This window comes from Opisthocomus hoazin, chromosome 5 (genome assembly GCF_030867145.1).
Source record: "Opisthocomus hoazin isolate bOpiHoa1 chromosome 5, bOpiHoa1.hap1, whole genome shotgun sequence".
In the NCBI taxonomy this organism is placed as follows: Eukaryota; Metazoa; Chordata; class Aves; order Opisthocomiformes; family Opisthocomidae; genus Opisthocomus; species Opisthocomus hoazin.
In genome coordinates, this window is record NC_134418.1 from 55641697 (window position 1) to 55669543 (window position 27847).

The 27847-nt window shown below is 42.0% G+C and overlaps 1 protein-coding gene across 1 annotated transcript in view; it reads right to left on the reverse strand.

Annotated features, from left to right (window-relative positions):
- Positions 1–11: 11 nt before the first annotated feature.
- The window catches only part of MCUB (mitochondrial calcium uniporter dominant negative subunit beta), a 52913-nt gene continuing 25077 nt past the window's right edge, over positions 12–27847 (reverse strand). Inside the window, exons 2-8 of the mRNA XM_075421345.1 lie at positions 9434–9512; positions 9008–9178; positions 4443–4547; positions 4074–4234; positions 3056–3259; positions 1589–1705; positions 12–632 (exon numbers count right to left, since the gene is read on the reverse strand). Coding sequence (XP_075277460.1) covers positions 555–632; positions 1589–1705; positions 3056–3259; positions 4074–4234; positions 4443–4547; positions 9008–9178; positions 9434–9512 — 915 coding nt within the window. The 3' untranslated portion in view covers positions 12–554. The remainder of the gene's footprint in view (positions 633–1588; positions 1706–3055; positions 3260–4073; positions 4235–4442; positions 4548–9007; positions 9179–9433; positions 9513–27847) is intronic.

Below are 27847 nucleotides of genomic sequence, written 5' to 3' on the forward strand. Positions count from 1 at the left end.
TTTTTTCAATAAAATGCAACAGTGAAACATAAATGATTTTATAGTAAATAAGTTTGATATATCTTTCTTTTCCAGCAATATTTACTAAAAAAGCTTACTTGTGATGTAAGTCTAACTGCCACTAATGGTGTTACACCAACAGAGTCAATGCACAAAGCCAGGCAAAAGAAAACAGTAATTTTGGGGAAAAAATACTCAATGCAGAAGTTAATTATTCCATTAGGTACTGCTGTGCTATAGTAAATGGTACTCAAAAGACAGCCCTTGTTCTATAAAACATCCCTGTCATTTTACCAGCAGGCAGAATGCCTCCATTTTACTCGTGAGATTTGACAAATATCTTCAAGAACTTTGCTTCAGCAGCTTGTTCATAGGTTTAAAAAAAAAAAACCAGCCACAAACAAAAACAAACCCAAGCCATCAAGTGAGCAAATCATTTTTATACTTATTGCAACTTTCAAAACTATAGTGGTCAAAAATATCCAGTTTCTGTTGAGTAACTAAATGTTTGTATCGGCTTCGAAAGGGCAATTCTAATATATACAAAATCAAAGTCAGTCCTTGTCACTGATTTCCTGGATTGGAAGCCTCAGGTGCAGAGGTTGGCGCAGACGCCTCAGGGATTCTTCTGCCTGCCAGTGCAAGAGAGAGTGAGAGTTCATCCTTCTGCAGCCCTCCCTTCTCTCGTGCTCTTTCACACATCCAGTATCTTTCTCTTCTCAGAAGGCATTGGTCTTGTGCAACAAGCCAAACTAATCAAAGGGAGGACGCTGAACGTTTACAGACCTGCTCAGGTCATTCAGCCAGTCTCCAGAGAGAAGCCCGTGCCCTGCCTGTCCACCCAATCACCCACACCCCTAAGTATTATTTTCCTGAAATTACAATTACAAAATTCATACTCACAGGCTACTGAAAAAGCATCAAACTCTAGCCTTATGTCAAATGTGGCTCATGACGTGACACCCTGAACCACTGGTCTTGAACTAAAGCTGGGGGTAGTTTCAATTTTCTTTCACGAGACTTTGAACACAGGGCCAGTGAGATGGGATGGGGGAGTCAGAACTGAGGAGTGAGAGATCTGCTACACTTTTTCATGAAGACCACAAAGTTTCTCCTAGGTGCACACACCACCTTTTCCATCCAGTCGCCCATATTCTGTAAATCTAAGCCTTTTACTGAAGGAATAGGATTAAGATGTCAAATGCTGAACTCTGCAAGACAGTCTCCTTCCAAGGAAGGGAGGAGATTGTCACCACAGCACTGCAGCAAACACACCGTCTCCAAAAGCAATGCAGCTATTCTATTAAAATGGCCCAAAATGCAACGTATTAGAGTATGCAGAAAACTGATCTGTAGGGCTGATAAACTGACTTGCTTTAAATTAAATTCATGAAGGTGTCCCTTTCTGATGACTTAACAGGCCAATGGCAAACATGGTGTGGTTATTTGAACAGCTGAACCTGGCTGATAAGCAATACACTGTTCTGAATGTAAGTAAACCTTGAGGTCAGTTGCTGTTAGCTGAGAGTTTACTGAGAAAGTCTTAACCCAGAGGCTACCTCATTATTTAAGGACTGTATTTAAATACCTCTGCTAGGTCTTCTTTGAGCTTGTTATATTGTTCCACATTAAAATGCTGGTTTTTGGATTTCCGATAGAAGTAGTGGAGGAACTGCCTGTCTTTAGCATCAGGGTAAATGTAGTCCTGGCAAAGAAAGCAGAGCACATATTTGGGGTTAGCAAGAAAACTGGGTAGAGGTCAGAAGGTTATCTGTACAAATGAGTTTTCAACAGCAAGTCAGCCTGTTGCAGGAAGATGTATCTAGTTCAACATACACATATGTTCTTTTAAGAGGCTACATATGAAGTTATGCCCTTATAGGTCATAAGGACCTTTTAGAAACATGGTAGGAATCATTTCTATTGCATCTAAAGGAATTTTCAATTATAATAAAGACAAAGTGTGGCCTTTATGACTGGAGCCACCTGAGTCAATGGACACTACTTCCAAGGAGTCAAAGTTCAGCTACTTTTTCTCAAAGACTTATTTGAAAGTCTCAAGCAATGGTGCCAGCAGCTGTTCAAAAAAGCCAAATAGTAATCTCTTTATCGACTCACATAGAAAAAGCAGGAATGCCTTAGCCCTTCCTCAAAATCAGAGCTAGCTCTTCATAAAAACAGACATGTCTCCCCTTTTCACTAAAGGAACATGATGTCCCACAAGGTCTATAGATCCATTGGTATCGTGGAAGGAAGTGTTGGTTACTCTTCCACATACCTCCATAACAAACAAAAAGAATCTTGCATCACAGAAAGTTCAACATCAGGATGCCCACTTTGAGAGTAAAGTACAGAGCTAAAACAGGAAAAAGAAACATTTCTCGAAGTCTTACAGGATTTCAGGACAAGTCTGTATTGTGCAGCTCAGTTAAGATCTGTGTTTTTGTTACTCAGCAAACTTATTTTCTTCTAAACAATGCCTGTTTCCTGCTCCATTCAGCTGTCCTAGATTTACCTCCATTCATTCAAAGTCATGGAAAAGCAATCGGATAATGAAGAACAAAACAGTAACACTTTTTCAGGCACTAAATTAGGTGTATGTCAATAATGCAACTGCCAGAGTTCCAGGCAGTTTGGTATCCTGCACCATTTATACACAAACTCCAGTAAATTAAAGCTGCTGTTCAGTGATTTGCTTCCGTAAGGCAGCGTTCACAAACTGGCACAGCACTAGTTGCTCTCCCTTTACAGCAGTGAGCAAGATGCCGTTTACTATTCAAAGTGGTCTACAAAAATTTAAAATAAAAGGAGAGACTTCTTTCATCACTTTTCATTCGCTAGGTTATGAAATCTTACAGATAGTAGTTATGCTCAGCAGCTGGTCACGTAATGTAACATTTGTATCCAGCCCCATTAGGGATCAAACAAGTCCCTGTGTGATGGCAAGGCTACTTACTGAATTGTGCTTTCATCAGAGCCCACACACTGTGATTTAATTTAAGAGTCAGTTTTCCTCCTTTCCAATACTCCAAACGTTTACAAAACAAGGACTTACCTGTTTAGTAAGAACAAAGTAGGCGTAGAAAGCCATGGCACTCCCGTAAGTGATGAAGTATGTGACCGGCTCCATGATGTCCCAGGAATAGACCCACCACGTGAGCCACGCCAACGCTCCCCCTTGTGTTGACATCAGAGCTAAGCCGACCCACAGAAGCCTGGAGGTCATTGCGTCTGCACTGTCCTTGATTCTGGCTTTCATCTACGGAAGAGAAATACAGAAACCTGTTCAAGCAAACGTGAGCACTCCTCTGATGAGCAGCTCCTCAGCTATGCTTTCTGCTGCTGGGCTAGATGCTTTTTCAGGATCTTTTACTGACTCCTCTTACCGACTTACCCCACTGAAAAAGAAGAGAACTGAAATCCACGGGCAACCAGATCTCCTGGGTGTTGTGCACCAAGAAGTCCTACTTTTAATTGCCCCTCCCCACTACTATGGATTTATGTCTATTGGATTTCCATTTACCATGCAAGGCAGCTCTGGTTAACGCTGAGGCTGGTCATCACAAAGCAGGTCTGAAGCCAAGGAAAAGTGTCCACTTTGTCAGGCTTTTTCTGGCTTCCTCTCCTCATGCTGGGTTAGCTTAGCCTGTCCTAGATCAACATTCACACCTTCTCTTCCTGGATTCTGGCAACCATTAATCCAAACAATGTGCCTTGCTGCCTTGGGGATGCAGAAAATCTTAGCCTAAGCCACAGATGATTTCTACCTCACAGAACTCATACAGCAACAGGTGACTAAGTGGCCTTTCAATACCAATACTGGCCATGCTGAGGCTTGTTCATGACAGCTTTCTCCAGGTGGTGTGGTTTCTACCCAGGGAATGTGCATAACAGGAGGGAAAACAACTGTATTGAAAATAATTTGAATTGTATTTGAATTGACCCTCATTTACATAACAAACAAAACAGACACACCTTAGCGATTCACGCTTGATTTTCTTCTGTCACAGGGTTTACTCTTGATGAAACAAAATGCTTTTGAGTTTTCAAAAAAAGTAACCCCACTTTCCAACCTGTTCAAGAGGCAGCAGCTCTTCTTTCAGATGGTCCAGTTTCTGTAGCAATTCTCTCTCTCTCCTTATCTGGTGACCTTCTAAATGCAGAGCCACGAACAGTCTGTGAACCAAGGTTTTGATATCTTCCATTTCAGTAGCATGCTCACTACTCAGCTTATCTGAAAAGAAAATGTTTGTCATATAAAACATTTCAAGAACCCACCCTTCTTCATTCTCTCCCCACCTCTAACGCCAGAAAGCAGGACCATCCAATGGTAAAAAAAACAGAGAAATTCCTTTCTCCAGACAGGTTCTGTTTTTCTGAGACTTCCCATGCCTTTCACTAGAGGAAGTGAGATAATCAGAGTCATTAAGCATTGCTCTTACCTTTTACAGGAGGTGACACACTGTATGCTGTGTTGTTGATAACAAGTTTAAAGTCATTCATCAGTAAGATCTCCATCAAGGTTGCATCAGAGACCTTGCCACCATCTGCAGAAGAAAGATTTACGTTCTAAATCATCTATTACAAGAAATCTTAAAACAGTAGCTGACATCCCTTTGGAAAAGTGCTAGAGTTCTTTATTAATAATGTTTGGAAGGGAACTGTACTTTTAGTAATTCTGGTAACTGATGCTGAACAGTAAGGAGGAGCACATCAACATGGAGTGTGTGCCTGAATGCCTTCTTTAGCAGTGTCATTCAGACTTGTCACTACTATGAGCAGCCTTGTATTTTCTTGTGTTGTGATTATGACTACAATCGACCCATTGGGAAGGGGAGGGCAGAAGAAGAACAAGTCTTGCATAAAACAGCAACAAATGGCAACATAGAGATCTGCATTTTTGTTTCTCCATCCACATGCAAGTTCGCATCTTTATTAGGACAAAGGGTTTGTGGAAATTAAAAGACCTTCAGAGACCTCATCTTCAGTTATAGATTTATGTCTTTCCTTAAACAGGCTCTTCTAGTCAAAAGGAGCAAGTCACTAGTGGTGTTCAGATTTTAGTTAACGGTGCTTGAAATCACCGTGTTCCACTACCAGTTGTGACTGGGAGTTCAGAACTGGAGAGCTAGACTGTCTAGTAAAAGGGACCAGGAGCCAGAGAGGCATTACTCTAAAAAACTCTGGAGAACCCTTTTCTGTGTTTCTTTTTTGTGCAGAAATTTACAGGAATGCTACCCCCATCAGCAACACAGGGAACAGGCTGAGAAAAAAAAAAATCATATCTATTCTCAGTGACTTAAAATCAGAGACAAGGGGGCAACTGTGACATTCAATCAGCTGGTTGCTGAAGATTTTATCCTGCTTTTGTATTTGTTCCTTCTTTTCATTCCCTCTCTACCATTTTTCTTTGCCAAAGGCCCTTTCACCCAAAAGGCTGCACTTGTGTTTGCCAAGGGCTTAGAAGAGATTTGCCACTGGCAGACAGACTGCAGCTTCAATATATGAAAAGGCTGTCATCCAGTGGCACGGATGCACCGCAGCGCTTCCCAGGGCATTCTCAATACAGCAGGTCTTGCAAGATTAGTACTCTGGCAACATTCCTGATTTCACAATAACAGGAAAAATAGCTGCATCCAAATGAGAGTGGAGATAATATAATATCTTCCTATTTTACATTCAATACACACGAGAGCAGATGTAATCTCAAACCTCTGCTGGAATGTAAAAGATCTGTTTTGTCCCATCTCTGCTTTTTGTTTCCCCTGTTTAAATGGGCCTGAAGTTTGTAAATAACCTCTCCTCTTTGGTATATTACTACTGTTCCTGCCTATCAGCTTTAACATCTCCTCTTCATTTCACCGTGCACCACACCTCACTGCGGCTAGGAGGCAAAGGAACACATCACACCCCACAGGGAGCTGAAGACACTGAGAAGGAACATCAGCAGAAACATGCACCAGTGGATCCCTTGGAGCTCTCACCAGCTCAAGTCCGGCAGATCCCAGAGCCACCCAGTAAAACCAGCCCCCCCAGGGGGTTCAGATGGCCCAAGAGCCCCCAGAGCCAGGCACGCTGCTGTGGCATGGGGGGGTTCAAAAGCCACAGAGCAGCTGCTCCATGGTAGCTGTTTGACCTGGTCTTCATTTCCTACACCTAAAAAGGGTGTCTTCCCCTGCCCCTGCCACGGGGTGAGCAGTGGTGGAGAACAGCAGCTTCACTCCCACCATGAATAATGATCAGGCTACCAAATATGACGATTTTTGTGTGTAAGTATTTGTCACAGTGCTGCTGCCCCAGCTCCTCCACCTGTCCCCACGTGCCCACGACAGACAGGCATGGCAGACAGCCCCACACCTGCCACCATCGATTCACTGGAGCTCTGTCCTCGCCCCATCTGCTGAGCCTGAGAGTACTGCGCTCTGCCAGCCAACGCACCCCATGGCTCCCCGACCCACGCCGGGTGGGCAGCAAAGCAAACCTGGAAAGCTATCACTTTCAAGCCAAAATCTGAAATTTTAATGTGCCCATCCTCTCATTTCTTCTTTTTTTACAGTGTAATAGAACATCAAACCTCATTTGCATATAAATTATTAAGGTGACATTTATAAAGTGACATTTAAGCAAAAAATGCTTTTAAAAAGAACTGCCAGACAGGCTCTTTGTTCTGGATGTGGCACACCACCGATTTATTAACCTGTCCAACTTTTTATTAACTGAAAAACAGGAAGGTTTTTGGGGGAAGGGAGGTGTTTTGTTTTAGAAAATTCCCCGCAGGCTTTCAGCAAAAGGCTGCTTTCCTTCCTATACCTAAGCACAAGTGTTCAAATGTGGACGAAGGGCCATTTTTTGTCTACAGAAGTTTTGTAGGGCTAAAATTGAATCCACAGAAAATGAAAGTCATTATACACAGCACTAATACTTTCAGTTAAGGCTGGGTTTCATTTAATGGCTAAATGACACCTAGTGTCTGCACTAAATCAAGGCTTAGTAATTTTTCTTTAATAATAAATGTTTAAATTCAACTCTCATACTTGACCAATAGTTTCTCTCTACAGTATCAGTTTCCTAATAAACTAAACATGTAAGCTGTTCTCTAACATTACAATTCCCCAGCACTTGAAAAATACAGACCAGAGAACTGTTCGACATTGTTTTAATCCAAGTGGACAATGTTTCTATTCCAAAGGGGGGGGGGGGGGCATAAACTGATGAGATGAGGTGAAAGCGGCCCACTCACACCAAAAATGCCAGACTTGTAGGTTTCTTACAGAAATTATCTTATGCTGCACAAGTGACCGATGTTTGCACTGAAGCAGAATGAGTGGTTAGCTTTTGCTGACATATCACAGAAAAATGGGATTCAGCAGTGAATCACAAATACTTCGGCCATGGATGTCCCCACAGGACAGCAGTACTCAGAGGTTAAATGTTTGCTGGCGCTTGTTCTTGGCCAGCCCTGCCTCACCCCAGTACGAGATCCTTTTTAGTGAAAACTTCCATGTTAAGGGCAAGGCCAGCTGCTGACAATGACCGTTTGTTACAGTGGCTTCTGAAGATAGAACAGTCTCTTAAGAAATGATCTTTTTCAAGAGAATTTTTTACTTTTGCTGCCTAGCAAATACAGCATAAAGAAAAAAACCAACCTCAAAGTTCCTGTGTACATGAAGCTCATGCACACACTGCGATCCACACAGATCACATCTCCATTGCTCTAGAGGATATAAACATATTGCTCTCTGGGGTATTTTTGTGTTTTACTAAATGTGCTCTCAAAGGCAACTAAAGAAGCTCCTCCTAGATCTGTGGCTTCTGGATCTCCTAGGAGCATCGACCTATTTTCAGTTCCTTTAAAAGTCCCTGCAGCATCAACCAGGAATAAAGGGAGTGTTATGAATGCACCCAGCTATGAAACTTCGAGCCAACTTTTCTTGACCCCATCCTTTCTTCTATTTATGTGTTACCTGATGGAAAAGCAATCTATAGGGATGTAGCTAGCCTTTTTTTTCCTCTTCTTTCTTTCTTTTTACGGGAGTGAGAGGGGAAGGGAAGAAATAGATGCTTTTAGTTAGCCAAACTCAAGTACCTATTCTATCAGATTCAGACAAGGACGCTACATCTCGGTTCTACTTTTAAGACTGAGTCCTTCTCTAGGACCAGGACAGGGGTTGCAAGACTTTTCAGAATTGCTGTAGAAAAACTAAAAAGCACTGCCAAAATACAAACCAAGTTGTCTTGGAAATAAAATGGAAAACCAGTTTACGTAACTGGATGTTAGCTTTTATCAACAGCAGACCAAAGAGACAAAACACACGAAAACCGTGAGCAGAGCTTGAGAAAATAATCTGAAGACTTGGGACAATGGAATAAACAGTTTGCTACAAGGAGGAAAGTCCACATCAATGCTAATATCAGTATAGCTTTCTCCTTTCAACCCAAGGGCCCCAAAGTACTGTACTCCAGCTGATGAATGAAAACGCCCCAAAGCCTCAAAAAGCTGCCCTTTATCATTGCACACATTATCTGGTTGCTTAGCTCTTAGCAAGTTTTCCATACGAGTTCAAGTTTGTAGTAAGGCAAACAGATTCTTCCAGCTCTGAGTTACACTGAACAACTGGCAGACATCACATTCAAGAGCCTGACTGGTTGACTATAAGAATGATCATGGAGGACATGGAAAGAAAAAGCTATCAAGGAAACTGGAAGAGAGACACTTATTTAAAGACAGCATTACAAAAAGAAACAACCTTAAAAGGTTAATAGAGGACACTACTGAAATATAAGGAATGTTATAGTAATATGTCCAATTCTGCATTTTTAATCAGCTGTTCCAAGAGAACTCAGATATTAAATCTGAAACACCAATAACCCCCGAAGCATTCAAGAGCTGCCCCAACAGCAGCAATGCTAAACCTGATGGAGATCTGAACTCATGCTTCAGGACAGAAGTACAGTCCATTTGAAAAGGAATATATTCATTTTAAGGAGTGACAGAAATGTAAGATACCTGTTGCAAAGACTTCCGCCCTCTCAATACCTTTATCTTCTCTCTGCACATCCTGCAGGAATGCCCCTACGGTGGTCACCATTGGCTTGACAGTGAACCGACAGCGTTCACTTCTTGTAGGCAGCGTAAGAGTTATCACAGGAAGACCATGTCTGTAATTAATAGTTACTTCTGGGGAGGGAAAGTGAGAAAGTCATAAGTTGTAGTTTAAAATAAAGAAAACCACGCAATACATTCTAGATTTCTTTCATGAATATAGTACTTCTACTTCTGGGACATTTTAAAATATATTTTTATATATATAGATAGAGATATATATATGTAAAGAACACATGCAACTAATGTCATCTGACCCTACCACCACAAAATAAATGAACAGCTGGCTAACATTGATAGGAAGGGAGAGAGCCTGCTGGGAATGCTTACCGTCGGACGGCACGAGTGTGCTGCACGGTGCTGCTCCTCGCCGGCCCCTCGGAGCCCCAGCGTCCCTCCACAGCCACACCTGCAGCAGAGACACAGGGAGACTACTTCAGAAAGGTGAGGACACAAGATTTACCCGGTCAAAGGCAGTGCCCACCCTGCCAGGGTGATCTGCTTCTGTGTCATCCGACAGCAGAGATGTCCTGAAGAAAAACCCCTCGCTTACCAATTTCTGTTTAAAAGATAGAACCATCCTTACAGAAAGCATAAACGTTGCCAAGGGTATTAAGGTATTGCCCATAGTTTAACTTTCTGTCTAGTGTGGTGTAAATAACTCAAGGAAAAGGGAAAGGGGAAGGAAAGAAAGAGGGGAAAAAAGTGCAGTGTTTCTGAAGTGCTTGACGCAACTCTTACAATAAGCCTCTGCCCCAAAAACAGTGGCTTGAAAGATCTCTGCATCGTGGTGCCTGAAGGCAGAGGTGTTCTGCAGCAGTTCGGAGTCCGCAGTGTAAACTGAAACAGTGTGCGTGGTTTCAGTGAAATCTTTTACTGCCGAATGACAAAGAGAATGGCACCCTTCATAATCTCAATTAAAATAAAATCCAATGTAGACTGAGGTCATTCCCCTTCGCTTCATAATTATGTATCATATACCAAAAGTGAACTATTGACATTCATGGTGTTAAAAGACAGCAACAACAACATGGCTTGCTGAAGTATGAAAGATATTTTATTTTTATTTTTTAAATCTGAATGGCTATTTCAACTACAGCCGAGATGCTGCTGCAGCTCACAGCACCCCCGGGCTCTGGCACCCCACCGAAGGGGCACACCCAGATGCAGTGAGCAGCCCTGACACCCCAGGACAGCGCTGACAGCACGTTTTGAACCTGAACAGCCATGCTCCCAAGCCTGTCCCTTCCAGGGACATTCATGAGAACCATCGAGACGCTGCAACATGGCCATGTCAAAATGGAAAAGCAAACTGCTCTGATCAGACCTGTGTACTCAGAGCCGTCCAGCCACGCTGTGAAAGACGCAGCTACTCCAACACAGGAGTACTCTGCTTCTGCAGCTAGTCCCCCTGCACAGGGAGAGGAACAATTTTATTGCAGTGACTCCCACAAAGCAGGCATTACTGCTATAAACTCAGTGTAAGAGGCAGAAGTAGGAAGGGAAATCACATCCCTGACTACACTGGTTACAAAAATTGTGTGTGGGCTGGACCAAGGCATGGGGTTTGAGATATGATAGCTGGGGGAAGTGGAAAACAATGTGGGGAGAGATGACAAGGACCGATTATCCCTCTGGTGAGTTTTATAGCTCCTCTTTCTGAAGGCCACAACATCTCATAGTCTGCAAGCCAGTCTCCTTTGACAAGGCAGGAAAGGAAAGCCACAAATGCAAGAGGCCTGCGCCCATGCAGTACGCCAAGCACTGCGCACCACGCTCATGTGATTTGTTTGTTTTTAAAGAATCACAAGCTTGGCTGTCTGGACAGGAATATCCTGCTAGGCCAAATTAAAAATTCACCTGTAGAAAATAAATCTGTGTGTTTCAAAGATGCTGACCCTGCCCTAGCTTTCTACCTGGAACAAGCACCTTTCAGGATTTAAAGAAAATAAAATTAATCACACTGGGAGTTTCCTACACTGAGAAATTTGTGTATTGTAATCTTCAGGCATCAAAGGCACTCAGAAACATTGACTAAACAGCACAATACCTTAAACACAAGAGCATTGTCAAAAAGAGTAGACACTAGGGGTGCAGGAATGCCAAATGGCCACCCAGAGCTAGGACAGGTGTGGTAACCTGTGTGTTTCTCCAGCAGAACAAGAGACTTTCCATGGAGCAGAGCAGGGGACACAGCCCAGCTCACCAGTTCTCATCCCATCTACAGGGGGCACGGACATCCAAAAAACACTTAGAAACACAGAGCCTAGCAGCAGGGAGACAACGTTCAACACCTGATCTGCTTTTCCACAAGAGTCCCTGAAACACAAGGGTTAGTTGTCATTGTTTCGGTGAACTTCGGTATCTACTTTGCTTACAGAGGAAGCAATGCATTCAACAATTACTGTGAATTAATATATTAAAATATTTAGACTAATATATTAAGTGAAAACATTTATTATATTAAATTCCATTTATTGAGATAAGATTTTTAAGGTATTTGATTCTGTTATTCTTCAGACCTTGACATTTACCATTCATGATCCATTGAAAGAATCTCTAAATACCAAAGCCTTTTTTTTTCTTTTTTAGATTGTCTGTTAATGCAGCCTACCATTAAAATCAGCTGCAAAGAATGTGTGAAGTATAAGAAAAGCAAAAGCCACTGAGCCATGGAGTTGAACTGAGCTCCAAATAATGAACTCTTTCTATACAAGCTCTAGGTTGATTAGCTGGGAAGCGTGAAGGGTTGAGTTAACTTTCTCCTCATGTTTCCAGATTTAAATCTCCAGTTTCAGTGAAGTTAGTAAACCATTAGCTTGCTCCCTACAGCCAAATCACTGTGCCCCTTTTGAGGTGCTTGGAATGACCCCTATCCTGCCGCTGGGAAAGAAATGAAGCTGGCAACCACCGCGGCTAAAAGGGAGACTTGAAAGTACAGGACCAAACCAACGAGGCTGCCCTCACAGTAACATCAACGAGAGCTGGAATAGGAGGAATACGCCCTGAATTAACTGCATCACAGCTTTAGCTTTGAGATACTGTAAGGAGAACAGCATCCTACTAACTCTTTTATATGCCAGTACACACATCTCTTGGCTAATTGATCTAACCACACAAAGGCTAAAGAAAGCTATTCTACATCCTTCTGCAACTCGAATACACACGTGGCAGGACATCTGGCTAACACACCTCTGACGCAATCACAGCTATGTTCTGGAATCAGGCCAAAGGCTTGTGAACAGCACTTAGGTGTGAAACACCCTTTCTCCCCCCACTGTATTTGCTTCTGAACACAAAAGACCTGGAAGCAGTCATCCACAGTGCACTAGATCTCTTGGCTCAGTTCAAGGCATGGACTCTGGGAGTGAAAACTCATGAGAATTTAAGGCACAAAGCACCAACTGTGATAAAAATCATCCAACGTATTCCATTTAAAAAATACCAGTTTGTGTAAAACAGAAAATATATATCCAGTTTAAAGAAGTTCTTCCCCTCTTAATGGTACTTCTGTCTCTAATCGCAGAGAAGTTGCCACTGCTGAAGTCAGAGTGGAAATTTCAATGGTCTGGTTTACAGCACAGCTTTAGGAACTAGTGTAACTGAGCTGGAAAACGAAGCAGCCAGACGTGGGGGGTGGGAGAGACAGGAACAGCAATACTGCATTTTTCACTTTTGAGAGTGGCAAACCACTGAACCCATCTACATTGCATTTTCTGGAGTCAGCTGTTCCAAATAAGCAATCTTGTACAATGTTGAGTGACTGTTGCTGCAAACTTAAGCTCAAATTTATGTGTGACCAGTTAGGTGTAAGAAATTGGTATCAGCATCAGTACACAAGGTGGCATAAAAGCCTCTGATCTTCCTCAGCACTGCATACGCAGAGAAAAACCTCAACAGGAACCATAACTTCTGTTCTGTGGAAAATTGTAATGTGGGTGGGAAGGGAGAGAGAAAGAAGTAAAAATATTTTTCTCATGAAAAAGTGACCTTGAAAAAGGAATTCTGTGAAAAGATGTAATTAGGAGACTTTCTGAGAGCATGGAATTACTATCTTTGACACTTAGTTGATTTCTTTCATTTTGACTTGCCATACCAAAACGTTGCAAAAATCTGAATCAAAATGCAGCTAACCAACAACCACATATCTGAAACTGTTTTGACTTTGCTCCTATAAATCTCAGAAGATTTGGTTTGTTATTTCAACATAAAAAATAACATAATGCTCCTTCAACATTCAAGTCCCCATTAATTTGCATTTATTAGTGGAAAGCTTTTCATTCCACTCAAAAGACATAGAGTCAGCTCGACTCCGTCTGTGCTCCTCTGGAAGTGCCATGCAATGCTACAGCTGAAGCATTATATTTCCCTAGCGTGAGATGCTGTCGATAATGCCTCAAGTCAAACTCATAAGCAGCCTTCACCAAAAATGCTTACCGCAGACTGTTACTATGAATGCTATCATCTCCCATCTTCTCATTTCCTTCTCTCTAAGGCAATGATAAGAATCCGAAACAGAAAAGCACAATAATAAAGCACACTGAGAGTAAGCTTTTTACCCTTATTTTAATTACACTGCAGCAAAACACACTCTAATTAAACTGTATCTTGCAGTGTGCTTTTCAACAGTAATACAATGTTACAGTTTTTCCCTTGGCAGGAGAAGAGAGCTGAGTTATTGCCTGGAGTCCTCGCCGAACGCCTGGTACAGCTCCCTTCACACGGCTGCTGGAGAACCGAGGGGGAAAGGGCACGGAAGGGAGAAAAATCATGGGGGAAACTAGTAGTTGCAATGCCTGCAAATGAATTTTGAGGTCTCTCTTTCTAAGAGTCACTACATGAGCCAACATCCCCGGTATGCACCGCTCTCCCCTCGTGCTGATCTGTGAAGGAGAGGGCAAGACAAGTCACCTCTTTAGATCACAGAATCACAGAATGGTAGGGGTTGGCAGGGACCTCTGTGGATCACCTAGTCCGCCCCCCCTGCCAAAGCAGGGTCACCTACAGCAGGCTGCACAGGACCTTGTCCAGGCGGGTCTGGAACATCTCCAGAGAAGGAGACTCCACAGCCTCCCTGGGCAGCCTGTTCCAGTGCTCCGTCACCCTCAGAGGGAAGAAATTCTTCCTCATGTTCAGACGGAACTTCCCATGCTTCAGTTTGTGCCCATTGCCCCTTGTCCTGTCACTGGGCTCCACTGAAAAGAGTCTGGCCCCATCCTCCTGACACCCACCCTTGCTTGTCTGGAGCAGGAGGAAAATGAGGGCAGCTACGTGTTAGCCACTGTTCAGTGAGGGCACGTACTATAAATAGCTATTTATATTTCCCATATTGACATATATGTTTTTCTATCTCTCATAAACACATCTAGAAGTTCTCCGCATATGAATGATGTCGGCTCCTGTCTGATTCTCAAAGGGAAACAAACCAAGCAATTAATTAATTAATTACGGAATCACAATTTGAAATTTCAGAATAAACTATTTACAGGCATTTCAGAAAGGTTTAAAACCAAGGGAGAGGAGGAAAAAAAAGCAGGTGCTGTCACAGTCTACTGAGTTTGCAGATCTTGCACAACAAAGATTATCAAAAATTAATCAGTTTTCGGACCAAGCTTACAGTAACTACATATAAGGTATTTCCCTTTTTAAAATGAGTCACCAAGGCCACTTTGGAGATATCTGCTGTTAAATTTCTGTGCTGTTTTTATAAGCAATCCCACACGAGTAGGAAAATAAGACATCAGGAGCCCTAACAACCGCCTACAACCATCTCACAAGTACCCATTTGAGCTACAGAAACATCTTCTCTCTCATTAACTTTTCAGTAATTTGTCTTAGCTTACACTGAAATGATTTTAATTGTTTCTTGACTGGCCCTGGAACGAGTTTAGATGATCATGCAACAACAGCCTCAATACAAACAGCAGCTTCAAGGCACATCGCTCAGATTTAGCAACATCCTCTGGAAACCCAGCTTAAATTAAAACCAAACCCCCGCAACAGACACACCACTCATTCTGCCATAACACCCCTATACCAAGTAACAGTTTCAGCCAGGGAAGATACTTCTGACACTTGGGAGCATTCAGGATATACTTCTCTTTCCTACAGGCGAAAAAAAAAGATGACAGGTTTTCTTATTTTGCTAAGACGCAGCTTTCCTGTCTCAATATGGACCACGCGGTGAATACCTTCTCCCAGCTGCTCCACAGGGCACTACAAGAACTGCACTGCAACATTTACATTTCAACCATGCAGCTTACTCAAAATCCACAGTATTTTTAACCCCTTCCTCAGTATAAGCAAAGTTCAAAAAAGTAACCAAGAGGTCTTTTGCAGCAAAGCAGTAGTTTCAACATGAGTATGATGACCTCAAAGAAGCAAGAGCAATACAGCATTCATGTGGCTTTCCTTCAAAACTCACTTGATTCCTAGCATTGTTAAAAAAAAAAAGAGCCCAAGTAATCAAAAGTTTGGTTTCCCATGCCAGTTATTCTTTGCGCCTTTATCATTCCTGGTGATCTTTCATCTCCTGCCTCTGCGCAGGTTCCAAGAACAGTTGGCACCACATTTAAGCAGCCAGACAAACACTACCAAGGACCGAAGTGACAGCTGTGATGAGAAGCGCATCGAGGTGACTGGCCACCAAGAACCTCTTTCATGAAGGCCCAGCTGGTCAAATCCACCCCTGCCGCAGGGCTTCGTCAGGAGATGTTTCACCCAGCCTCCGCTGAGCAAGTGTGCATCCTCCGCTTGACTTCTGCTCACCGACCCTTTGCGCTCTCCCACCTGCTCCCTGCTCAAACTCTTCCCCCACGCATACCCACATGTTATGCAGCCCCTGCAAGTCATGGGTGATCACAGGTGGCAAAGGCCCTCTCCTCACACCATGTGTCACCGAGGCCATCTGACTCTCCAGCAGGCAGCTGAGGATGCAGAGCTACAGGTATCTAGGGAAGCACCTGGATTTGCATCCGTACCGGTTTCACGAGCCACAAAAACAGATGCTGAAAACACTAACATTTAAAGCAGGCTGAAATTAAGCCACGCGCTCCCCTATCCAGAAGCGCGATTTTGGTAACAGTGACCCCTCGCCACAGAAGTGCTGAGGAGACGAGAAGGACTGAACACCAGCTGACACCTTCTGCCTCCAGTGTAGTCCCCAGAAGACAGGCTTCCAAGCAGGCATAAAGACAGGTCTAAAACCAACACAATTACACAGGGCAAGTCCATTGTTAAGAGGAACACCAAGAATTGTGCCTTATTATTTCATCAAATGTTCTTCTTCCCTTCCTACAAAAAGAAGCAGACCTAAGATCTCCTCTGAGCCTGAGGTTTTACACTATTGGAAATCTCGCATCTTCATCCGGTTTTAGTAAAGTCTAGTTGTCTGAAAGATGCTGTCCTTCCCAACCTACCTGATTTTCAGAATGGAAGATGGGACGCAACACCTACAAGGAAGTTTGCAAAGAGAAGAGGGGTAAGACTTTGAGAGAGAGGGATTATAGTGTGAAAATGTATTTGTGCTTTATCAAAAGCAAAATCAAGCCTACATTAGAGAGCTGTGCCATCTGTTGCCCAATAACAGCCTGGGTCAAAAGATAATTTGTTAGCACAGACAGCATTTTCCATTTGTGCCACAGAACGGATCTTTGCTCCTGTGCTGTGCCTCCTCCGACTGGCATCCTGACCTGGGAAATGTTGCAAAATTTTACTTTAAGGGTAACAAGAGTGATTTTGCTTTCAAAACTACACTTACAGTGTATCTCATTAGATAATAAAATGAGCATGCTGTATCTTTTCCTTCAAAGGCCTTAGAAAGCGTATCTTAATGCACGCAGCTGCTTTCCTATCTCTCTCAAAAAACCCTGCTCAAATGCATCTCTAGGAATAACACTAATTCTTCAAATTGCCAGCCAAGAAAAAACTTGTTTAAATTTCAGCTGAAATGAGAGAACAGAAAAGAGATAAGGATAGAAAGCCAGATGAATGCACTTAGAGGTTTACCAAGTTACAGGCAACTCTTTGCTTCTCTCTTACAGAGCTTTTCAGATTGAAAGCACTAGGCAGGTTGTAGCAAGTAGGAAAAAGATGTAACTCAGAAAACAGAACTGCTTCTCAACATTTTCGTTTAGAATGGACACTCTTATACACAATATAAATAACCCTACCCCCCAACACAAAAAACCACAGTTCTTTATACACTTACAAGGATGCACTTCTGTTAATTTTTATGAGTATAGTTTTCCCAGGCTTTTCTTTACTAAACTGTGCAGATTTCAAATGCCTTAAGGCATTTACAGCTTGGTTAATAAAAAAGAGAGAGCTTGGGAAATCTGATTGACTCAGGACTTAGAATTAGTATCTGACAGATGTGTGCAAAAAGGTCAGTCAGAATTATCAGCAATGGAGGAATTCCCAGCGATGGCTCTCCCCCGGCTTTTCAGCAAGTTTTTTAGCAGGTAACACACTGCAGATCCACTCTGTCAAACAGACCTTGGAAAGGGAACCAGCTGTGCAGCTGCGGAAACATGCAGAACAGGGAAAGCTGACTCTCCTCCACAGCATCCCCTCTGTTCCCTACTTAGACACCTCTCCAGCAAATGGTTTCCATCTCTATCCCACTGGGTGCATTTCCCACCTTGTTGCCTCTCAGTCCTCCCTAGGGTCTGACCACAAGCCATGAGGAACCCCAATACCCTGCAAAATCAAAGCAACCATCTGCCCTGTTCCATTGCCCCACCTTTTCTTTTTTTTCCCCCCTCCCTAAAAACTTAACCACACTGTTCTTATGTAGTAGTAGTGAAATTTTGGTGTCTCTCGAAGCGCATTTCCCCACAGCTAGCAACTTCTGCTACCCAAACAGCACCATCCCAAAAGCAGAAGGTTTCCTGGCAACGCAGACCGCTAGCTGCAGATGCAGAGCCACCCATGCCGCCGAGCTCTGCAGGCCCGGCTCTGAGGCAGGCAGAGCCCTTCTCCTTTCGGCTGCTCTCCACGCTCCCCCGGTCACCTTGGCGCAGGGGACGCCATCCCAGCAGGAAAACGCAGAGCAAGAAATCCTGCACTTGACTTCAGCCGGACATGGAGGATTCATTTCATTTGCCCACCCACAATGAGCAAACAGGCTTCTAAATTAAATAATTAAATGTTATTTGGAGGGGCAGGTAAATGGTACAGAACAAATCTAAGGCAGCAGAGGACAGTAAAAGAGGGTAGGTACTTAGTCTGGCTTAGTCCCAGTATAATTTAGAGCAAATCTAGGTGCAAGTATCTGAATGTTGCACTATTAGAGAGGTTTCCCCTTTTTCTCCTGCCATGACATTTCCAGGAATCATTTGTCTATGTAATTATTTTAACATAGCAGACCATGAAAAGATGTTATTATAACCACCTCCGTATCTCCATTCTTTTTTTTTTTTTTTTTTTTTTGAGGTCTACAGTTAAACCAGCCCAAACACTTAGGAATCAGTGTTTTGTGCTGGCATCTGTGAGCAGGTATTTTTCTAAAGGAAAAACACAAATTTATTTTGATTGCTTAAAAAATAAAAAGGTAGAAACAGAAGAACTGACATATTAGATTAAATCAAAAGCTTTTCTCTGTTAGTGGTCAGTATTAGTATGTAGATACAATGATTTATATCCCTCATAACAGATAGTTATAGTGTAATTCCCAAAAGGAACTTAGTATTTAGCTTATATTCCAGCTCTACCTGCTGTTACGCTCCTGTGGATCCTCAAATTACTTCCAGAGTGTGCAAAATATATGTCTTAGCCTTATTAGAAAGTAACCAAATAGAACAAAGGCATAAACAGGCACGTAAACAGACAAGGCTAATCCTTTCCCTTTCCATAGTTTCTGATGAATGATATTAAAGAAAAAATTCTAGGGCAGATACTATAAGAACATCCATAGCCAGTAACCAACAGCGAACTTAAGATAACAATTTAATAGAAACTTCATCAGGTTTTGTTAGAAACTGCAGAGCTGCCATTTAATAGACCCTGGCAGCAGGAAAATATAAAATAAATTTCTAAAAACTCAGGCAAAAGCAGAGTAAGTAAACATTTCTAAGCAACAAGATCAAAGGGGGCACTACAAAAGCCTCAGTACCAAGGTGAGTAAGAGCTTCCAGCCTTTATGCACACTTCACAGAACAGCTGCAACAAGCTGGGTTTAGCAACACTTGTCGTAGCAACAGCAACACTTTACTCGAGAGACAACTTTGCTCAAAGTCTCTTATCAGGGGTCTACATAAGTTTTAAAACCATGAAAATCATCTAAGCAGGTAAGCTTACAGACGTCTATTCGTTTTCTTGGAAAAGAGCTTTGCTGGGAGAAGTAGCTTCAACAACATTCCTGCCAGAAGGGTAGCCGTAGCAGAGATGCATAGAAAATCCAACTGCTGTTCTGGCATGAAACAAAACACAGTCGTGCTGTTGAGCGAGCAGAGGCCTCATTAATCCAAGAGTTCAGCAAAGGTCCTGATGAGCAATGTATGTCCTGGCACTTTCAGACTTTTGTCTAAGGACCTACCACTCTCAAATCTACTTGTGGACAGAGGGCTCAAACATTGCTATCACCCAAACAGACACACCAAAGTGTTGCCAGATGTCAAGAAAAAAAAATTTTTGCTTTATTTTCTGTTTTTCTTTTGGAAATCTATCTTCTCCCATTGCTGTTCAAAAAGCTATTTTAATCTAAAAACATCAAATGGCTGTGGCTTTGCTGATGTTGCCCACTTCCATGTTTCAGCTGTGGGCATCAGTGTTTTAAAAACATACCTCAGCTGAAATAGTGACTCAGGGAACTCACAACATTCCTTACCAAATCCAGCAGAGTCTGATTTGCACCTTCTTCCTACAGAAGTACAAAGCACACAGACGGCAATGATATTTGGAGATCCACAACCAATACTGGCTGTGATATACTAAGCTATCACTCTGCCCTTCAGTCTTACTCTGTACACAAACCCATACATTTATACCCTTCTATAGAGCAGGCAAAACAAAGAGAAAGACTAAAGATTTCCTGTAGAGGTTTCCAATGGCTTTTTCTATAGCTTATTATCATGAGAAAACCAATTAAAATCAGCACAAGAAGATGAAAGGCTCTGTATGCCCCGGATGGTCCAGCACCTGTGTTCCGATGTGCCTGCCGTGCCTCCCGGCGGGGTTGGCAAATCTGCATGTTAGCTGCTCACTTTTCACCCCAAAGCCTTTGAACTCCAGCCAATAAAGAGCTGTTCCATTTCCCTTTCCTCTACTAATTCACTTAGGACATTTATTTGAAAGACTGAGGCAAGAAACAGGACCAGAACCTATGTTCTCTAAATTCAGGGTTTACCAAGTGGTTTTAGGAAACCCTTTTAATGCTAAAACAAACAAGAATTTAATGCCACGCAGAACAAGCAACCAATAGGCAAAAGATGCTGCTCTTCTCCTCAGGCCCGTTGTAACATCAACATATGTTGGATGTAGTCACTTGGTCTTCCAACACCAGCAGACTGCTATAATGCAATGATTATAAGGCAGAACCTCTTACCCAGCTCTGTTCTTTGGGATATATTTAAATAAAGCTGCCGTCGATGAATCAGACTCCTGCAGACAGCAGAATCTCTAGCTTGCAACACCAGTGAAAGTCTGGTTTAGGCTGGCAAGTTTTCTCTAAGCCATCTCCAACAAATCATCTCACCTTGTGAATTAATCAAGTGAAGTTTGCAGTTACAGCCCATTTTTGTCCCCAGACATGCTCCTAATTGAATGGAAGCATATCATTTGGGGAAAGCATCACTAAAAACAAATTCTAAAATAAGGTAAATAAATCCTGTAGAGTTCTCTATGTCAGGTTGCCATGTTAATGGACTGTAGTGCAGAACAAGCCTCAACACTGACATAGAAAATTAACAGTCTGTGGTCACTCTATTTACTCCACCCCGATGTGCACCCCAATTTGTTCCAGAATTCTACGTAAAGTCAAATTTCAAATAAGTTATTACAGCCATCATAGGTTTGACATAATTGTCATGAATGCTTTACTACTCAGAGCAAGCAGTGGAACACATAAACTTCTCACATTTCAAGAACATGAAAACTGTTTAGTTCTTAATCTTGGAATTTTAACACGGGATCACTGGGAAACTAAAGTTACTCCTTCCCTCTGTGACATAAATGCGCACACACAGAGAGATTTCCTACCAGGAAAATATTCTGCCACTACATTTTGATATTAATAATCAAAAAGTATCACGTTTGTCTTATTTTGCAAAGCCTTATGTATATGCAGTTTGTGCAGGAAAAAAAACAGGGTGGGGGGGAAGCCAACAGGTAGTCTAACATGTTGCATCCAATTTCTCTTGACAACAGCAAAGAAATTCATCCTTGAAACACTAACACAGAGGGACAATCTACATTTTCGATACACCAACTAAACCACTTACTGGAAAGCTATTAACTGTAAAGTGAAAAAAGTATATAAGATTGAATTCAAAACTACACTTAGCCCTTAAAAATTACGGATCCTGTTTCTCCCTTTTATCAACTTTGATCTGAAGGAAGATGTATAGTACAGGTTATACCAGCACCTGCAAAACCTTCTTGCTCTGAAGGAATCTAGAGTGTCTTCACTGCACTTCTATTTTTGCAAGCGGATTAACAGGGCAGCTCCATCTTACATGTCTCATTAATTAACACTTTTGAATTTCCAAATTGAATTTCCATATTTTCCAGGTGAAGTTTCTCAGTTCATCAGGGGCGATTCAAAGCCTTACTAACTCTGCCAACAGAAGAGAGGAAACTCTCCCATCGTTAACATCCCACATCAGGTTAAGACTATTGTGCAGAGTTATGGATGATCTGTATTTTTCTTTGCTTCGGCAGTGTGGTTTCCTACAGGACAAGACATCTAATCATGCTGTCTGGCCTGTCTACCAAAGTCAGTTTGCACTAATTATACAGCTATCAGCCACTCACAGTCCGAAACAGTTAACAAGTGCTCAAAGATCCAACAGCCTACATCCTCTCTACTAGCATGCATAAAATATTAGCACATTAGAGATGTTAATTTTAAATTAAATATGATTACAGAGAGGTTACTCCAAACTGACATCTAACATCAACTCATTCCTGGCAGCAAGCTCGGCACTCCGTACCACCAAAACAACATAGAGGAGCAATCCTGTCAAGGAGCAAGGGTGAGCTGCTCCACCTCAGCATGCTTACCCACTACCCTTCTAACACCAACTAATTTGTATGTAGAACAGTTCTAACGTTATTCTGTGTGTATGGACAAAAGCATCCTCAACCAACCAAATTAACGCTTTCCGCCTGTTTATCTCTTACAATGTGGAGAGATTGTCATTTTTCATACAGGTCGTCAGTAGCTTTACCTCCAGAGCAAGCACTGGAGCACTTCAAATATTGCTCAGAGGCTGTGGTCACTCACAAAGCCTGAATGCAGGCAAGGCAAGAGCACTGTGGGCACTGTATTTAAAGACACATTGTTTAGTGCCTTTCTTGGAACAATCCAGTTATAAAACACATATGTTCTCAGAAACATGGAAAAGGTGTACAACCCACTCCGAGAAATCACTGCTTTGTAGGAAAAAGGCTTTATAAACTGCTCAACGCGTATGCAGGTACTTCACCTTTGATGTACTTTTCAGTCATTTTTTCTGCAGTCCTACTGCAAACTCTTCTCCATCCAATCCGCCCTCGGCCAGGGACAGCACAGACTGTTCCTGGAGTCTATTACAGGAGCGTATCTTTTTATCTCAGTGAAGGTACCAATTTTAACATCCACTACAGCAAAAGAACCACACTGACATATTTTCTGCCATTTTACAGAGCACCAATTTTCTTCCTGCTGGCAATGTAAGCAGGCGACCCGGAAGTCAGACCAGGCGGTAACTCTGGCTCGGACTCACCGTGCAGACTTGGCAAAGTCACTCGCACCCAAGTTTTCAGAGACGGCTCTAATCTCAAGGTGTTTCATGCTTGAGGTGTTTAAGCCTGGCATCAAGCACCCAAAAGCTACCACAGGCTTCAACCTCAGTCACACCTGCCTTCCAACTGAGCACCCCAAATCCACATGTATGTCATAAAATGTCAGATTATTCAGCCTCTAAACCCCATATTTACAGCAGAAATACAGCTGTAAGACTTTCAGCAGATGACAGAGTCAACCACAACCTGCCATAACCCATACCACTAGAGGTTAACACACACCCACTTCCACGTGAGAATGAGATTTCAGAAGACCTGTCGCGTGGATTTCCATCCAGCACAGAGTGAGCTGTAGTAATCCGAACTGGAGATCTCCTCATAGACACTTACAGGGACTTGCAATAGGTTCATCACTTACAATGTTTACGTTTCATTAGAGCCTGTAGATCTCATGGGATGAAGAGATTCAGTTGAAAGCACACATTTATGCATCATGGTTTTGTATCAGTGAGACATCACAGTGTAATATCCTCCTTAAAGCTGTACTGATGTCCTCTTCCAAAACCTTTCCATGTATATGCATGTTACTCTAAGATATTTTAAGGACATTCTCCAGAAAACAAAACCAATCTGATTTTGTGCTACAGATCATTACAGTTGTCCAGATTTACATCTCCATTAATGGATACCCTCACTGATAACAATCTGTATATTCAGTTTTGCAGGAAAGCGTAACTGTTTTCTGTGTATGTGAGAAAGTGTATGGAAAACAGGCAAGACAACATTCCTAGGTTTCTGTGAGAAGTCATCAGCCATCTTCATTTTTTTTGGTAATAATATTCTTCAAACTACAAATATCAATGTTCAAGATGTACTTTTTCAAAAGGATGAAGCCGATAATGTACTCAACACACTAACAGCTAGCGGAGGGGAACTGCAGGATGCAAAACAATGAAAGGTCTAGTCATAAATGCCTATCACAAGCAAAATGTTGGTGAATTTAGAGGAGAAACCAAAGAGCAGAGTAGAAATGGCATACAGATCCACTGGTACCTCTCAGTGTGGCTGAGAGTGACAGAACACCACTAACAATAGCTGACTTAATTTTTTTTTTCTCCTCATATTTAAAATGCCATGAATAAAACTTATTTCTTTAGTTCAGGTTGAAAGCTCAACAGCCAACAGGTACATAAATTAATCTGTCCAGGTGATGTCCAAATATGATATCCTATATGTAAGTATATTTAGCTCCATGTAAACAACCACACAAAAATCAACACATGTCTTGGCAGTAATAAAAACGGAATATAATCAAGCATCTAATTTGATCAGCTGAACAACACAGGAGGATAGCAAATAACTCTGTTTGTTAGCTTTTATCTTCACACATTTTTATTAGAAAGAGAATTGCATAAGAAGTGTCACAATGCATGAGTACTGTTTACATATTTCCAATACACATGCAGCCAAGAGTGTAACCTTGTTTAAACTGCCTCAATGCTATTTCAGCTCAGGGATCTCAGAAGCAATCAAACCGAGCACAGAAAGGCAGGGACACTTATTTCCACAAAAATGTACTTGTTAGGGGGAGGCAGAACAGAGCAACGCCCGAGTAACGCTGCACATCAGAAGGGGGCCGAGCAGCACCCAACCGGCAGAACCAGTGCTCAGCTCCCAGGTCTCTGCAGCACACACCTGGGTGTTACGTTGCAGGGTCTTCTGCACAAGTAAACTGCCTGCTGTTCTCACCAGAAAATACACCTCTACCATCTACACACAAGCCCAGATTTCAGGGAGAAGTTTTCTTAGTGCGGACTGTCAAACAAGACAAATTCCCTAAATTCTTGCTCTGTTTAGCCCTGTGTATATTTTGACATGGAACATTTCCGTACATCACTGTTCATTGGACCTTTATATTGCTAATTGCATCACAAGGAAAGAAGAGTAAGAGCCTTAGGGGCTTTCTGTTTGGTTTGCTTTGTTGTTGGGTATTTTTGTTTAGATGTTTGTTTGATTGGGTTTTTTTAATCCAGTTCAGTTATTTAAATAGCTAGGGAATCAAAACCGCAACAGTACAGATGAGAAAACACACCCAGAGACATTAAGGTGGGAACAGACCAGTGGTATCGATCCTATCTGCTGTGCTGCATGATACAGCATGGCAATTCCTGCACAAAGCTCAGCCTAAGCTGAAACACGTTTTTCAGAAAACGTCTTTGCCTTGATTTAAAAGATTTTCATAGATGGATGTTGTAGATTCTCTGTAAATCACAGATGACAATTATAAACTAGCATAGTAAAAAAAACCCCAGGCACTATGTTTCTCTTTAATGCTGTCGAGCCTCAGAAACGTCTCTACTTCGTATGTACTCATAGACTACAAGAAGCTACTTAGACTGAAAGTCTTCAATTTTTTGTTGTAGAACATTTTTCCACTCTGGAGACAATTCTTGTAACTTCTTCAAAGGAAAACTCACACTTTCCCGCTTTCCAGCCCTCAGAACTCCAGACTCACTAATGTTCTACAGGAGAAAAACGCTCCTACCTCACAGCTCCCTGCCCACACTCATCTGCCCAAAAATCTTCTGACTACAACCTCAAAATGGGATTCAAATCCAGCCTTCACAACCTCCATGCCCCTTTCAGAATGGCTGCTTTACAGGATGCAGTCTTTCATTTCCAGATGGAGGACCTTATTTTTGATGTCCTGTAATTTCTGTGGGTTTTTTTTTTTAATGGATTGAAATGACACCACTCAGTGAAAGTGAGATACAGAAGAGAAAGCTGCCAATGCCTTCCAGCTTACTGGACAACCTTGGACACGTTACTCCATCTCCGCTCTCCGTATCTTGAAATAGGGATATCTTAAAGTAGAAATAATGACACTTAACCCAATTTCTACCAGCCTTTACATGTTTTAGGGGATGAAAAGGAACCAGCCTCAGCAGGCACCCAGAGTTACTCACCACTGACCTCTCCATTAATCAGCCAAGAAGCTGTTAAACCATACTGTTCAGGTAATCTGTACATTTTACCAGCAACTGTGTTTTGCTCGATGCTTAGGATACTCAAATAGCGGCAGGTAAGAGCTCTTACACAGCCACCCCAAACATATGTCATCACTGCATTCACAGCTAATTTTGTGCTCTCACTTTATTGACATTTATGAATTAAAAGATAAGTACTTTTTAGTAGGTATTACTAATTGTTGGTAGCTCAGTTAGGTCTTACTGGTTCCCACCTCTGGTTTCTCAGACTTTACAATTGAAAATAGATTACTGTACCTTTCACAGTGCCAGAGAGATTCCTTGTACAAAAATGAGAAAGACAAGTTTTCAAGTGAATTTTATTAGGACAATTGGTGTTAAGAGTATAAATTAAAGATGAAATGCAATAGAGGCAACAGCAAAAGGTTTCATACAGTGGAAGCATATTCAGTGCATAAGGATTCTCTGCAATCAGTAACTGCCTTTTTTTTTACTCCTTATGGTCAAGCCAGCCTGCCGTCTCGTACCTCTGTTACATTATGTGTGATTACCTATTTCCTTATAAAATTGCATACCAGCCAGAGCCCAGCCTTTGTCAAATGGCAAGCAGCTGATTTCCTTTCCTTTCTGTTTTGAAATCCCAAGCTGGCAATTTCCAGGCAACCAGTAAAAAGTCTCTAGCATTATAATTTAAAAAAAAATTGCTCACTTTTGTGTCATAATTTATGTCCTACAAGTAAGAGCAGAGTATTCACATGTAGGTGAAATGGAGTCAGAAGTTTCTAAGAAAACAATTTACTCTCTTTAAGGGACATAAGGACTCAATTTATTTTCCAAGGAAAGGGAGGCAATGTCAAAAACTAAGTGTTACCTCTAGAAGATTAAAGCAACAAATCAAGGAATACTTATTAGGCAGAGTTTCATGTTAACTGCAAAGGTAAATGATGGGTGACTCTGTAGAGACTCATACTCCTGTTTTGCCTAGAGCGAAAACAAGCACCCCAAGCCCTGAGCTATGGGAAAATGACATCATCATGACCTTCAACTAGCTGTTTCATACACATATATATCCCTTCTGTCCTTGGCTTAAATTACAAAGGCCTGAAAACCAGACAGACGTGGTCAGTGAACTCCCCAGTTCATTTCAAAATTCTGTTCTGGTAAGGAACCGCAATATTCTGGGTCGATTCAACTTGATCTCTTTCTGTTTTGCTGCCAGTCCTGGTTTCAGATAGGATCAAGTTAATTTTCCTCCCAGTAGCTGCCGTGTTTTTGATTTAGTAAAAGAAGAATGTGATAACACTGATGTTTTTAGTTGTTGCTATGCAATCAAGGACTTTTTTCCAGCTGCCCATGTTCGGCTGATGAGCAGGTGTGCAGGAGCTGGGAGGGAGCACAGCCAAGCAGCTGGCCTAAGCTGGCCATTGGAAATATTCCATACCATAGACGTCACACTCAGTGTATAATTGGGGGTTGGCTGCGGGGCAGGAATCTTTTTTTCTCATTTCCATGAGTTCAAATTGTCTCTTGTCTGGCAGTTCGAACTTTTCTGGGAGTTTGGTCTTTTTCAGGAGTTTCATGAAATCCGCGATTTCTGGGCTCCGTGATCACTGCTTTAGGACTGGCTGTGAATCGGTCATTGGGTGGTGAGAAAACTGCGTATTACATAGTTTATTATCATTATTATTATCATTGTTATTCATAGTAGTAGTATTTCCTTTGCTGTCTTATTAAACTGTCTTTATCTCAACCCACAAGTTTCCCCTTTTGTCCATTTCTCCTCCCCATTCCCGCTCAGAGGAAAGAGGAGAGG